General features: G+C 37.2%; 5 protein-coding genes across 5 annotated transcripts; all 5 read right to left on the minus strand.

Annotated features, from left to right (window-relative positions):
• Window positions 1-1,474: 1,474 nt before the first annotated feature.
• On the minus strand, window positions 1,475-5,323 carry SAPINGB_P004459 (uncharacterized protein; the record flags this gene model as incomplete). Its single annotated transcript, XM_031999174.1, has 1 exon — window positions 1,475-5,323. One exon carries the CDS (start codon window positions 5,321-5,323, stop codon window positions 1,475-1,477), a length of 3,849 nt encoding a protein of 1,282 aa, XP_031855065.1.
• A 919-nt stretch (window positions 5,324-6,242) lies between these two features.
• SAPINGB_P004460 (uncharacterized protein) lies at window positions 6,243-7,841 on the minus strand (the record flags this gene model as incomplete). Its single annotated transcript, XM_031999175.1, has 1 exon — window positions 6,243-7,841. The coding sequence occupies one exon, from the start codon at window positions 7,839-7,841 to the stop codon at window positions 6,243-6,245; it is 1,599 nt and encodes a 532-aa protein (XP_031855066.1).
• A 1,869-nt stretch (window positions 7,842-9,710) lies between these two features.
• On the minus strand, window positions 9,711-10,205 carry SAPINGB_P004461 (uncharacterized protein; the record flags this gene model as incomplete). Its single annotated transcript, XM_031999176.1, has 1 exon — window positions 9,711-10,205. The coding sequence occupies one exon, from the start codon at window positions 10,203-10,205 to the stop codon at window positions 9,711-9,713; it is 495 nt and encodes a 164-aa protein (XP_031855067.1).
• A 277-nt stretch (window positions 10,206-10,482) lies between these two features.
• On the minus strand, window positions 10,483-11,342 carry SAPINGB_P004462 (uncharacterized protein; the record flags this gene model as incomplete). The annotated part of the gene is made up of 2 exons (XM_031999177.1): window positions 10,483-10,619; window positions 10,871-11,342. The coding sequence occupies 2 exons, from the start codon at window positions 11,340-11,342 to the stop codon at window positions 10,483-10,485; spliced, it is 609 nt and encodes a 202-aa protein (XP_031855068.1).
• A 1,812-nt stretch (window positions 11,343-13,154) lies between these two features.
• SAPINGB_P004463 (uncharacterized protein) lies at window positions 13,155-13,952 on the minus strand (the record flags this gene model as incomplete). The annotated part of the gene is made up of 1 exon (XM_031999178.1): window positions 13,155-13,952. The coding sequence occupies one exon, from the start codon at window positions 13,950-13,952 to the stop codon at window positions 13,155-13,157; it is 798 nt and encodes a 265-aa protein (XP_031855069.1).
• Window positions 13,953-14,242: the final 290 nt, after the last annotated feature.

A 14,242-nucleotide genomic window follows, 5' to 3' on the forward strand; every position in this document is an offset into this window, starting at 1 on the left:
ATACGAGTATAAGAGAGAGAGAATATCTTTTTTTTTTTTTTTTTTTTTTTTTTGAAGGGGAGATTGTTATTCCATTTTATTTTAAAAAAAAAAGACAAGTTTTAGAATGTATCAAAAGACGTTATCAATTATCTTTTAAACCCACGTTTGATTATCGCCAAGAAAGTAATAAATAAGGTAAAGGATAAACTTCTTCGTCAAAGGGGAAGGGAATGGGGATTTGCTTTTTTGGTTTGTTTGTTTGTTTGTTTGTTTGCTAGCATGTCTTAAATGATAAAATATATATATATATATATATAAAGTCTCTTAATTTTTTTTTTTACTAAATGAAAGTGGCTATTCATGTCTAAAACAAGTAAATTGAATAATTTGAGTTTTCAAAAAAAAAGAAAAAAAAATTTTTTTTACGCAACTTCCGAATGCTTTGTTTTAGGAGTCAAAGTTTATGCTAAAACAAAATGTACTTTTGAAAAGGATTTTTATTTTATTTTATTTTATTTTATTTATTTATTTATTATTTATAATTTAAAATGTGAAATATGAAATATGAAATATGAAAATAAATGAATGAATGACTTGGGGCATTAGATTTTTAAAAAAAAAAATTCAAGAGAATTTATTATAAATGAATATTGCCAAGATCATGATAACAAGACTATTTTTTTTTTTTTTCATTTAATTTTATATACAAAATAAAACTCATCATCAATTGGTTTTAATTCAATATATAATGAAAAAAAAGTGGGCGTAGATTATTTTTATTATTATAATAATATTATTATAATTATAATAAAAAAAAAATTCACTATTTCTCTCCAGATCTGGTAATTTTTTTTTTCATATTAATTGCTATAAACATTTCTTCTTCTCATAATACATATAAGGTAAAAAATTATCATCATCATCATCATCATCATCATCATCATCACGATATTTCATTCATTTTTTCATTTTTTCACTTTTTTACATCCGCGTTATTTAAATAGAATTTCCTAGTGTAATATTTATTTATTTATTTATATATATATATATATATCTTTATTAACCAAATTGCTTAACCTCAAAGTTTTATGCACCTCTTTGACTGGAAAAAAAAAAAAAAAAAACGTTGCTCTACCCTTTCATTGCCATTGGCTGAGCAAGAAAAAAATAAATAAATAAAATAAAATAAAATAAATAAATAAATAAAAAACCTTATTGAGCTTATTGTCAGTTGTCCACCATGTAGTTTTTTTTTTTTTTTCTCTCACCAGCGATCTGGAAACTGATGTGATGCTAATGACTACTCGCATATCCAACTTTTACTAACCATCAACTACTACAAATCCTCAATTCTATTCTTTTCTATTAATTATTCATTCATTCATTCATTCATTCATTCATTCAAAAACATCAAATACTTTTTTTCATTTAACTTCTATCCTTTTTCAATTCTAAATATATAAATCTTTTTTTTATTTTTTTTTTTTTCTAATCATGACTTGGCTCGCCGAGTCAAACCATTCTCAAGAACCTCCGATGCAGGCCGTTTCCTCGGAATCCCGCTCTGCTCAACTGCCTTGCTTAACCGCTTGTTTGCAGGGAAAAAGTTTACTCGTAGTGTTGTTGTTGTTGTCGGTTTACTCCCCTCATTCTTGTTCGTCTTGTTCATGTTCTTCTCAGGAGACCCCATAACCATTGGACTCGCCTTTACTGTAGCAGGTTCGGTCTCACCTGTAGCAACAACTATTGAAGATGACAAATTGTGACTGCTAATCTCACACAATGGACTCCGTACAACCTTACTTGGTGAGCATTCTTCAACATCTGCTTCCTCTTCCATATTCTCATCTACTTTCTCATCATCCTTCTCTTGATCCTTGGCCGGTGAACTCGCCAGTACTTTAATCGGAGATCCCTTCTTAGGAGAAGTCTTTTGAGGAGAAGTCTTCTGAGGAGATGCAAGCTCGGCAAGCAAGCTTGCAAAGGATCCAATAATATTGGCCTGAAGTTCACTTATGGGCCGTGTCCCACTCGTCCCATCAGGCATCGTCGCAGGCAACTTGCTCGGCAACACCGGCTTCCATGCATCAACAATAGGCCCTTCATTCCCATTCGCCTCTGCTTCCGGCTCCTCATACGACATGCACCCAATAAGCTCTTGCGACTGATTCGCCACGTTTTGCGTCGCTCGTCGCGCTCGCCCAAGTGCCTCGCCAACTCGTGCAACATACCCGTCTCCAGGAATACTCACCCGTGCTGCCTCCGCAGTAACCTCCTCCAGCCCACGCTCAACACGTTCCGCAGCTGCAACACCTGCTTCTTGTGCCCGCCGAACCTGCTGCTCTAGTCGCAATACATGTCCACGCTGCAACTCATCAACTTCCCGGGCCCTCGTTGCCACATTTCCAAGACCTGCATCAACCTCTTGTACATGTTGCTCTACCTGCCCCCGCACACTTTCGGCCTGCTGTGCAACCGCGTGCTGTAACGCCTTTGCACTTGTCTCCGCATCATGTACACCACCCTCAATCCCACGCGTAATATCACGCTGGCGAGTTTCAAGCGTCTGCTGGAACGTTTGTTGCACTTGTAGCACTTGGTGAATTGACGCAGCATGGGCTGTCGAGGCTGCCGATAATGCGTGCTGGTGTTTACCAAGTGTGCTGTGAATTTCCTCCACCCGAGTCTCCATGCGCTTGGCTTGCTCCTGTTCCTGGGCCTGAACAAGTGCCTGATACTTTTCAAACAGCTCCAGCCGCTCATGTTTCGACTGCGCCATCTCCTTCTCCAACATCCCGAAAAGCCCCTGAGCAACTGCATCTTCATACTCTTTAATTGAATCCTGCGTCGATGAAACAAGCCTCTCATTCAGCCCCCGAATCTCCGCAGATTGTTTATTCATCGCCTCATTCACATCATCAAATAATAACGTTAGACGCTCCCGTAAACTAGCCGAGTACCGCGTGGTAATTTGCTGGTGCTCCTCAATCTTACTTCCAGCCTCGCGTACTAGCCCGTTAAGCGAGTTTTGAATCTCAGAAAGCCCTGCTTCAACTCTGCTCTTCACACTCTCTTGTGCGTCTCCAAATGCCTTTCGGGCAGTATCTGTTTGCTCACCATACTGCTCTCCAGCCTCTGCAAACTCTCGCATAAAACTTTTTTCCGCATTGTTAGTATCTGAAACTTCCCGCAGCAACTCTTGCAACTGTGTCAACTGCTTGTCAACCAGCTGCTTCATTGCTTGCTTAAACGCCTTAGACTCTTTATTGTGGGTCTTGTCAAATGCTGAAAGTGCTTCTGAAACTTCTGTGTAGGTGCTGCTAATTGCCTTGTTGTGGCTATTCAGCCGCGTCCGGTTCTCATTGTCGCGGTCAGCAGACTGTGCGAGCCGGATCTGCAGCGTCGCCACAATCTCAGTCGACTTCTCAAGCTTTGCCGCAAGCTCAATCGCCGTCTGCTGCAGCTTCCGCTCGGTTGCTGCGTGTGCTTCCTTTAGTAGCCGCTCCAACGTCCAGTTGGACTTGGCTTTGGCCAGTTCTTCCTCCTTGGCTGATAGATTAGTCACCGAGTCGGAAAAGTTTTTGGTCGCTGTAGATAGTTGCCGTCGTGTTTCATTCAGTTGTGATTTGGTCGACTCTACATCGCCCCGTAGTGTCTTGAGTTGTGTTTCTTGTAAAGTCACCTTACGCTCTTGTTCCTCTAATCGCAGCTTAAGCTCAGCATTTTCAGAAACCAACTCCTTGTAGTGTTCTTCCGTAAGATATATACCATGTTTTTTCCTTGTTGCTTCCAGGTCTCGTTGTAACCGAATGTAGTCATCAGACCATTCTTTAAAAAGTGTTGTTTTCGAAACCAAGTACCGAAACTGGGGCTTGTTGCGGATATTTTTCGCCTTTGTCGCATATTCTAGCGTACTCAGCGTCTCTTCTAAATTAATGTGTGCCGGACTCACGGTTGCAATAATGCAAGTTTTCGTTTGACCACCAAGAGAATCTTGAAGTAATCGCGTTAGTTTTGATTCACGGTAAGGTATATGGCTCGTCTTGTCCACAAGCGCATTAATGACACGACCCAGTGCCAGCAAACTCTGGTTAATCATGCCAGCCTCGCGTGCTCGCTTATTATCGGCTCCAGATTTTCCAATGTTTTCAGAGCCTGCCAAGTCTACAAAGTTAATTTTCCCAACTATGCAAGACTCCTTGACAATTGACGAAAGCTGAGGTTCTGAAAGTTCGGCGTGTGCAACATCCTGGCTTGTACGTTTGTTCATGCTCATGTAAACTGTAATAGTGAAGATGGTATGTGATCGGGAAGAAAGTTCGTTAATTCTGGTGGATGCAACTTGGCGTTTACGCAACCCACGCTGCAATACCTTAAGTCCGTGGTCTGCCGACTGAATAAACAGGTTTTCCTGGCCGCGAGTAATGCCCGAGGTTTTAGGCATGTTGTTTGATGTAGATGGATCTAGAATTGTTACTTTTTTCGAATCGCTATCACTCAGCAGGTCTCGTAGATCTTCATTGTACAGTTCGATAAATGAGCTCTTGACAGCAAAATCGTATCCATCTGCCTCTGCTGCTTTGAAAAGGTCTCTGCAAAACCGTGGCAAAACACCAGCTTCGTGTGAAATACCACCTGTTGGAGAAAGCGTTTCGTCACCAGTCATTGTATATGTTTTACCGGTGCCTGTTTGTCCGTATGCAAAAACTGTGCATGTTGCTCCACGCAAAACTTCAGTGACCATGGGCGCGACAACTTCATTATAAACAATCGTTTGGTCAGCTTCTGGCCCAAATACTTGGTCAACCTTGTAAATCTTAGAGTTCTGACCTGCTGGTACTCCAGTCCCGTCATCAGAAAGTCCTACAACAACGCTTGTTGGGTCCAATGCCGAAGTCTTCACAACAACATGACTTTTTTCCTGAATCTCACGATCGTTGCGACCACGACAACGCACAACCACACTGATATTCGATCCAGCATCGCTTCCTTTCGAGTCGAGCGACCGGCGCTCGGAACTAGTGTCGTGGTCATTGCTGATAATACTCATATCATGAGGACCTAGAGAAGTATCATTGGTATCTTTATTTGGGTGCTGGTTCTGGGCCATTTCGCTATGTTCAGGAGTACTTGATCTTGCATTCAATCCCCGCTGACTCATATGTCCGGATGGTGCCGAAGTAGTACCCGAGGAACGAATGGGTTTTCTTCTATGTCCAAGAACAGGCCCCGATCCGGGTCTTGCATGCTTGTGTGAATTGTTATTATTATTGTTATTTGTGCTATTGCTAGGCCGTACGCCAGCAGCTCGTCCGGGTTTAGGGAGCCGGGAGGGAATCATTTAATAAATTTTTTTTAAAGTAATGATAATAAAAATAATAAATTTTGATAAATTTAGTTTAGAAGATGTAAAAAAAATAAAATAAAATAAATAAAAAGGTTTATTTAGAGAAGGAAAAGTGAATTGCAAGGAGTTGTAGACGGAGTATATTTTTTTTTTCTTCTTTTGGGGTTGTCACTGGAGTGTTGTGTTTACATTTCATTTTGGAGTCGTTAACGCGTTTCCATGACAACAACAAAAAATCAAAACAAAAGAAAAAAATATTAATATATTACTAAATAAAAAGATTATTTTCGATGTTGACAGGACTCGAACCTGCAACCTTTGGAAAATTTGGCGAAACCGAAATCCAATGCGCTCACCATTGCGCCACAACACCTATATTGGGTGAGGGTTTTAATAAATATATAAAGGTGTTAAACAGACTTTTTGAATTACAGTAATTTTTTTGACACCGGCCGCTGGACATGATTTTAAAAGTTTAGAATTAAAAAAGATAGTTAAAACTGTAAATGTGAAAAGACTAAAAATAGTTAAACACATCTTGGTTGACGTGAGCCTTTGCTGGAAGAAGAAAGAAAAAGATTGAAATGGATATCTCCAGAGATGGACATGTCGACTCTCTTAAACAGTTTAATTGGGTTGCAAAAAAATTATAAGCTTTGACTCCCTGTTTCTTGTAAGCTTGAATCAGAACTTATTATTCTGGCTGTTGGACATTTAACGAAATATACTAAGAGCTATAAGAATAGCACGGATGCTTATGTCTTATCTACTACTCTTTAATTAAAACAATGCGAGTCAATTCTATAATTTACTTGAATTTTACAAATTTTTCAAAATAAGCATATTTATAAACTTGAAACTTCAACTCAAAAAAAAAAAAAATTAAATTAATAAAGTACTAAGCCTAACTAAATCACCAAAGACGCTCCTCAAACTTGAGATCATTCTGGGGGCCAAGACCGACAAGGGCACGAAGAAGGTTCTCAACAGCAGCACGCTGCTTGTTAAGACCATTGACAGCATCGAAACCAGGACGGGTAAGAGGGGCCTTGAGCCAGTAAGAAAGGAAGGAAAGAACAGAGTGGAACTTCTGGTATTCCTCATCAGAGTCCTTCTTGCGGTAAGTAATACGAGAAAAGAACTCAGTCATGACAACCAAGTCGATGATCAAAGGAGAGGCCAAAAGAGAGTCCTCACACACATTGTGGATAGAAATGGTGTTGTGACCACCAAGCATAAGCTCAGAGTAGTACTCATCCATGGCAACCTTGGAGTCACCAACGGCGGGAACATACTTGATGACAATGCAGTGGTCAACAGTCTTGCCATTCTTGTCGTTGTAGAGAATCTGGTTAGATTCAATCATGTCATCGACAACAGAAGCCTTAGAAATCTCCTTAGAGCGGAACTGCTTAGGAGAAGACAAGTTGTAGCCATCATTGTTACCCAAGTGGTTGTAAGAGGCAATAGACAAAGGCTTGATACCGGCATCAACAAGGAACTGAGCCAAAACAGACTTAAGCTTAGTCTGACCAGACTTAAAGTCATCACCACCAATGAAGGAACTATTCTTCTCGGCCAATTCAAGACAGCCGGGAACAAAAGTGTTCTGAGGAGAACCATTAATGTAAGGAACACCCTCAAGGATGGAAGCCACAGCAAAAATAGTGGAAGGAGAAATCTCATCATGAGAAGCCTTAATGGACTTGATCAAGTTCTCGGCGGTATCGTTCACTCCCTCAACGATATCGGCGTAGCGCTCGGTGTTAGCAGTCCAAAGGACAATAACCTTATCAAGGCCATTGTTCTCCTTAAATTCACGAATGTCACGTCTAATGTGCTCAACGTGCTCCCACTTGTCAGAGCCAGGGATAACATTGTTAGCACGCTCACCCTGGTTAGCAGCAATGAAATCAGGGTAGTAGACAGAAGGAAGAGGCTTGACAGCAGAAAGATACTTGCCAACCTTGCGCTGAAGGTCGTAATCAAGAACCTTAGCGCGAGACATAGCCTCAGCAAGGTTAGCACTGTTGATGTCCCAACCACCAATGACAAAATCATTAGGGTGAAGGAAGGGCAAAACCTCATTAAAGGGGGCGTAAACGTCCTTGCCCTTGGCATCAACACCAAGCTTGATGGTAGCAGCCTGAGTGACGGAACCATAGTAGTTGGGCTCAATAGTACCATTCTTGGTCTCAAAAGAAATATTGTACTTGTTGGCAACAACAGCAGCACTCAAAGTAGAGCCATTGTTACCGCCAAGACCAACAAGAAGGAGACCAGTCTTAGGAACACTGAGATCAAGCTTGAATTCGTAGTCAACCTCGGTAGGGGTAACCTTGTACTTTCCATCAACCTGCTCGACAACAGAGTTCTGGTAGGCGTAAGAAGAGTAGAGGAAACCATTTTCAACCTTGGTCTTGTCAGAAAGGACTTCGACAGAGGTGTAACCGGACTTGCCAGTAGCAGGAGCGGCGGGGACAGAAGTTTCAGAAATAGTAGTAGGGGCCATTTTTAATATTTGTTTTTTAGTTGTTTTTTTGGTTTGTTTTTAGATTTATTTTTTAAAGCACTCGAAGTGAAGATAAATGTGTTTATTGAAAGATAGTCAAGAAATTTACTTGCTAAGTCTTATTAATCCACCCGAACCAGAAGCAGTAGATCGGGAGTGTTGATAGGGGTGGTGAGCAGAACCGAGAAGATTCGAAAACGTTGTAAAAGTTTATAAAGATGCTGGAGACTTCAAAAGTAAAGTGCCAGCAAACAGTATTAAATGTTAGTTGGTAAAATAGTTTGTAAAAAATATATAAAGTTTTAAGAAAAAAGAGATTTCTTTATTGTGGGGATGAAAAAAAAAAAAAAAAAAAAAAAAGAAAGTGAAAAAGCCAGGAATTGTGTTGGTATTTATACTTTTTTGTGGGAATTATGGGGGAGAAATGTTTGGACATGTGTCTTACGTTTGATTTGGCAGTGGAGCTAGGTCTCTACTGCCCCTGAGAAATTGGAGGACGCCCATTTGAGAGAGTTTGTTGGGGATGTGCTTCTGGTGGTGGCCTCTTGGCCTTGAACAAAACAAAAATTCGTATTCCACGGGTACATTTGTCGGTGCCAGAGATTATCATGACAACGGCGCCTTGGATTGTTTCCTTGTGAACAGGTATATATCTATATACAAAGCCTGTTATCATAAGTTACAACTTTTATCTTTTTTCTTTTTCTCCAAGCTGCTGGTTTGTTTTTGTTTGTTTTGCAGTCTTGAAGAATGAAAAAAAAAAAAAAAAACGGATGATAAGATATGAAAATTACATAATCGGTCTCAGTTTCTTATGTAAGATTAGGTCTGATTACTTTGCTATCGCAAGTTGTTTTGACGGTTTTTTCATGCCGATAAAGATAATAATAATAATAATCTGAATTTAAATAAACATCAACGATATTAAAGCCGCTTTTAGATGAAAAAATTCAATAGATAGATTAAACTGATAGATCAAAATGATAAATCAAACACAAGTGGGGTATCAATAGATTTTGTTTTAACGACACCTGGCAGCATCTACTGTACTTGTCTCTTATCCATAAAAAAAATTTACTTGAAGGTCTTTTACTCCTTTTTTATCCTTTGTGCGCGGAAGGAACCGGACTTTACCACGGAGACTACACTACCAAAATAATATATGTAGTACTACTACTCAGCCTTTAAAATCACGTGAAATTGCGGCTCGGATGTATGTTAGTACTTTCTAACGACCCTAAATATCATTCAAAGCGTATAACAAAGTTACCTAAATAATAACGCTTCGCCTATTCCAAACAAAAGTTTGGGGGTTAAACATATATTTATCAAAACAAAGCATGGAAAATGTATGACCCAAAATACTAATTAGTAACTTATAAGTTTTAATGATTCTACTGATAGATGTTGAAAAATTAAAAAAAAACATTATAATTAAACTTAAAATCTAAAAATTTGACTATTTTAGGCTTTTAGCAACTTTTCACACTTTAAAAAAAAAAAACAATGGATATTGTTTTAAAAACATGATTAAAGTTTTCAAAAATATGTACTGCAAATAAAGTAAAATTTTAATTTACTTTTTTTTTTAAATTTTTTTAATTTAAATATTAATTTAACTCAAAAAAAAATAGTTACGCTAGAAACTTAAAACTTAACGTGTGCTATATAAAACTATAAACAAATAATATAACATCAATCGGCAATAGTTTAGTGGCTAGAATTTCCGCCTGTCAGCTTTCTGCAGCACGCGGGGGACCGGGGTTCAATTCCCCGTTGCCGAGTATTTTTTGTAATTGAATTTTTTTTTGGAAGGCTTTGAAATAAAAATTTTTTTTTTCATATTTTTTAGTTGTCACTGTAAATATTTTATTTATTTTTTTTCACACTTTTATTGTTACTTTTTTTTTCAATTTTGTCGTCACCGTTGTGTTTTTCGTCATTTTTGTCGTCAGCGGTGGCCTCATCATTTTGTTCATTCTCACCATCATCTTTCTCATCATCATCTTTCCCATCTCCATCTTTCTCATCATCTTTCTCATCATCATCGTCATTATCATTATCATTATCGTCATCATCATCGTCATTGTCATCATCATCGTCATTGTCATCATCATCGTCATTGTCATCATCATCATCATCATCATCATCATTATCATCATCATTATCATCATCATTATCATCATCATTATCATCGTCACTATCATCGTCACTATCATCCTCCTGAATCTCATCATCATCATCATCATCATCTTGGTCATTTTCATGTCCTTTTTTAAATACAGTCACAATACTAAAACTGTTCACGTAGGTATCCACATTTCCAGTGATTGCCACAATTTCCTTGTTTTCTGGAGCCATCATCTTTAAGACTTTATATATGAATCGTCACATTCTCCTCCATATTTTTCACTTTTTCTTTGATTGGTGATAATAGTAATACTCATGAAATTGCAATGATAAATATCAAACTCAAATCCAAGAAATTGTTCATCTTCATGGAATTCGAAATATTCATCATGAGATTGACTGTGGAAATTAAGACAGTTGATTGAAGTACTTTTTTCCCCGACAGGATGAAAAGAGATTGCTTCCAAATAATAATTACACCTAACACTAATTCCTTTAATTTTTTCTGGAATTAAAGCAATTTGCCAAGTTCCTTGTTTTTCTCCATATCGTTTTGAAGCTTTACCCTTAAGTAAACCTCGGTCTCGACCAAAGTCATCTTCAATTGATCTTCCAATAAACTTATCGAGTTATCCCATTTTGCGGTAGCTGATTTCTTTAGAAACAATAATGGGTTGGAAAAACTTTAAATATTTTAAATAATAGGCTGCAAATCCAAGCAATTCAAATTCAGACCCCAATATATATCTGTATCGTTTCCCAGAACTTGCGTTTCCATAAGTAGGACTGGAGCGACGATCAGTAACAAACTGAATCTTTTGAAGAAAATCGTCATTAACAATATTGATTCCAGTAATTTGCTCGTTTTCTTCTACCTTGAAGACACTTTTTTTTGGTACCATAAGACCCCATATGGGTGACTTCGCTGTCATAAAGTTCCAATGGGTTTCCTCGAGGAATAAACCTTAATCCTGAAATACAGTAATCGTCTTCAAAGATCCAGATTTCAGCCAAGTCACGGGGGATAATTATAATTTCTTTCTCATTTTCATTTTCATTATCGTTCTCATCTCCAATCACCAGGCCAATAAAACGAAACTTACTGCGTCCAAAAGTACTTTCGTATTCCCATGTGTTTTTCTTATTAGGGAACTTAATTTCAATTGCATCTTCAAAGGGATCTGTTGTATTAGAACTTGAATCGGTTGTAATCATAGTCTGTTTGATTAGAGCCGAGCCTGAGTTGATGATTATTGAAGGAGACAAAATGGATTCTCTTTCAGGAAATGACTCAACGATTATGATTCGAGTATATGCTTTATTAGCACTATCTAGGTTAATAACTATGGGTTTCTTAGAGTTGTTTGACATGTTTTATTTTTATTTTTTTTTCAAGAGGATTTTTATAATTTGATTCAGGTTTTTTATTTTTTTTTTATTTTTCTTGTAGAATTTTTTCAAGGTTGTGAAATAGAGTACTTTTTATACATTTTGTTATTAGCCGCTTTTTAAAAAAAAAAAAAAGTTTAGAATTTTAGTCCCGTCTGTGGAACAGGATTTTTTTTTTTTTTTTATAAAGTCTCCTTGGTGATTTATTAATATTAAAACAGTGCTTAATTTAAAATTGTTTAAAATCATCAGTAGATGAAATTATAGCTTTAAAAACTGACGTGGGGGAAAAGGTTCCACAAGAAATGTGCTGTAAGCTACAAGCAAATGTCAGGTCATTCTGAATTTCTAGTTTGAATACTAGCAATTATAACTTGTATTTACAGTTTTTTTTTTTTGACAAGTATTTATTGCAATTGACAAACCCCTAAAGATTGCAAATAAATTTAAGCCCATTATCTTTAAGTGCTACTTAGTAATTTCTAAGTGATCTGTAACAGTAAGTATTACAAATATCAATATGACTTCTTATACTTTGGTTACATATTTAATCCTTTACACTTCTCAGAACATAATCAGTTGATCAACCATAATGGTTACAGGATTTGGCAGGGGTGTACAGTTGCAATATTTTACCCGCTATTGCTTTCAAGATTTTGCTCGTAGAATTTGATTTTAATTGAAAATTAGTTAATGATCTAACTTAAAAAAATCAATTTTTGTATCGACATCAATAATTGCTGCTCATTTTAAAACTTGACAAGCGCTTCAACACTGTTGAGGCAATTGCAAAACTTGCTTGACAAGATATCAAATGATTTCAAGATCTCAGCTTAGGGTTTGTGCATTAAGGACCTGTAGATCAAAACCCTGGAAGTCGCTGGCTTTCTTTAAAAGTGAAAAAGTTGCTTATTTCCTTGTTGAAACTTGTCATGTATTCCAAAGATGACTTTTTTTTTTTTTAATGTGCTAAACAAAATGTTATTTAATCTTTTTCTTCCTCAAGAAGCTTCATTGCACTGAAATATTTTAAATCTTATTGGCAATGAAAACTTTTTCATAAATACCTCAAATAGGTACATCCTCATTCAGACGAATTCTTATAAAGTACCATTGCCCTCGCAAAAGTCATCCTTAATCAAATATATACGAAGTAATTATGAATTCTTTCTTTTTTTTGAAATATTGAACTTTTGTAATTCACAACAAAGCTAATTGTTTAAAGCGGCTTAACAAGAAATGAAATTGAAAGAGGCTTAACAAGAAATAAAACTGAAAGAAACTTTAGATTTCTACCGTAAAACCAAGTTAACCGTTTATAGGTAATTTGTTCTCCATAAAAAAAAAAGCTTTAATTAATATTAGTAACAAATTGAACCTTCTTGAAATAACCCTCAGTTACAACATTAATAACCGTAATCTGCCTTTATTTGTTTATTTTTTTTTTTAATATTCTGAAGATTGAGTAATATTTTATCTTTTATTAAAAAATTTTAAACTTGAAAGCTTAAAACAAAATGAATTCAAAAATTTCATTCTTTTAGATTTTTTTAGTTGTCTCCCCGAGTCTATTGATGGTTATTGCAACAGCCAATATTTGTAGTTTTCAGGAACATGCATCAACAAAAAATGGTATCAATTTTGATTCTATAGTTTTATCAAGATTCTTTTCAAAATACACCTTTTTCTTTTTTTCTTTTTTTTTTTTAAAAAAAAAACAACAAAACAAAATAATCATTAAAAATTAAAGTACTCTACAACAATATAAAAATAAAAAAACACAATTTTTTTTTTTTACTTGGACTCGTCATCTTTTGTCTTATCGCGCGGCAGCATGGCACCAGGCATGTAAAGGGGTTTGACAACGATGTACGAGTTTTCTGGAGTTGCAAGACCAGCATATGCGTTATACCATGCGAAAAACGCAGCGGCCAGACCCCACCAACCTGCAATCTTTCCGCAAGCAGGAGAGCGGGCGAGTTTTTCAATTGCGAGGAAAAGGAAAGTCATATCAAGGGTGAAGAAAAGACCAAAGAAGGCAAAAGTAGAGCGAAGAGTGACTGAAACCAAAAGGGTAGTGAAAATGACCCAGCCCATAAGATAGTAACCAAGAACATCTTCGAGCTCGTCTGTTGTGGTATATGAAGACACAATTCCAAATGAGTCTGTGTTAATGGCAGCCCAAGAAAGCCAGAAACCTCCGTAGGAAGAAAGGGCAACTGCAGGGAAAGTATTTTCAACAACAATCTCCCACATACCTGCCAGGAGTTGGATGAAACCGCCATAGAAGTAAGCGAGGCCGATAACAACGGAAGGGTTTGTAGCATGGCGAGCGCGTATGTTGACGAGGGAAAGGACAAAAGTTGTGAGAGCAAAAGCGCAAAGACCGAGAGGTGAAGGATTGGCAAACTTGCGCGAAGGAGGAGGTGCAAGACCAGGATTCAGGGTACCACCGAAGGCTGCCATGAGCTCATACTTGTTGACTGAGGTATCGCCAATGTGGATGATATCATCGTCGAAGCCAGAGGTTTGAATGCGGGATATTTTGTGGCCGGAGGAGTGTGTATAGTATTCAGGATTAGTGGCAGCCATTTTGTATGTGTATATGTGTGTTTATGTGTATCTAGAGAGAAATGTTGAATAATATGGGGAGAGGAGATTGATGAATGTGAATATGCAAATGAAATAAGGATAAGAAGTAAATTAAATAATAGATGATAAAAATGGAAAAATAAAAAAATAAAAAAAAAGATGGGGGGAATATGAGACCTTTATATAATTTTTTTTTTTACTTACTACCTTTAGTCTCAAGGGATTACTCTAATCCCCGAGCTCCAGGAGTCATTGAGAGACCCATGGGATTTACCCCGCGCTGCCCACGA

This window comes from Magnusiomyces paraingens (genome assembly GCF_902498895.1).
Source record: "Magnusiomyces paraingens strain CBS 517.90 genome assembly, contig: contig3, whole genome shotgun sequence".
Classification (NCBI taxonomy): Eukaryota; Fungi; Ascomycota; class Dipodascomycetes; order Dipodascales; family Dipodascaceae; genus Magnusiomyces; species Magnusiomyces paraingens.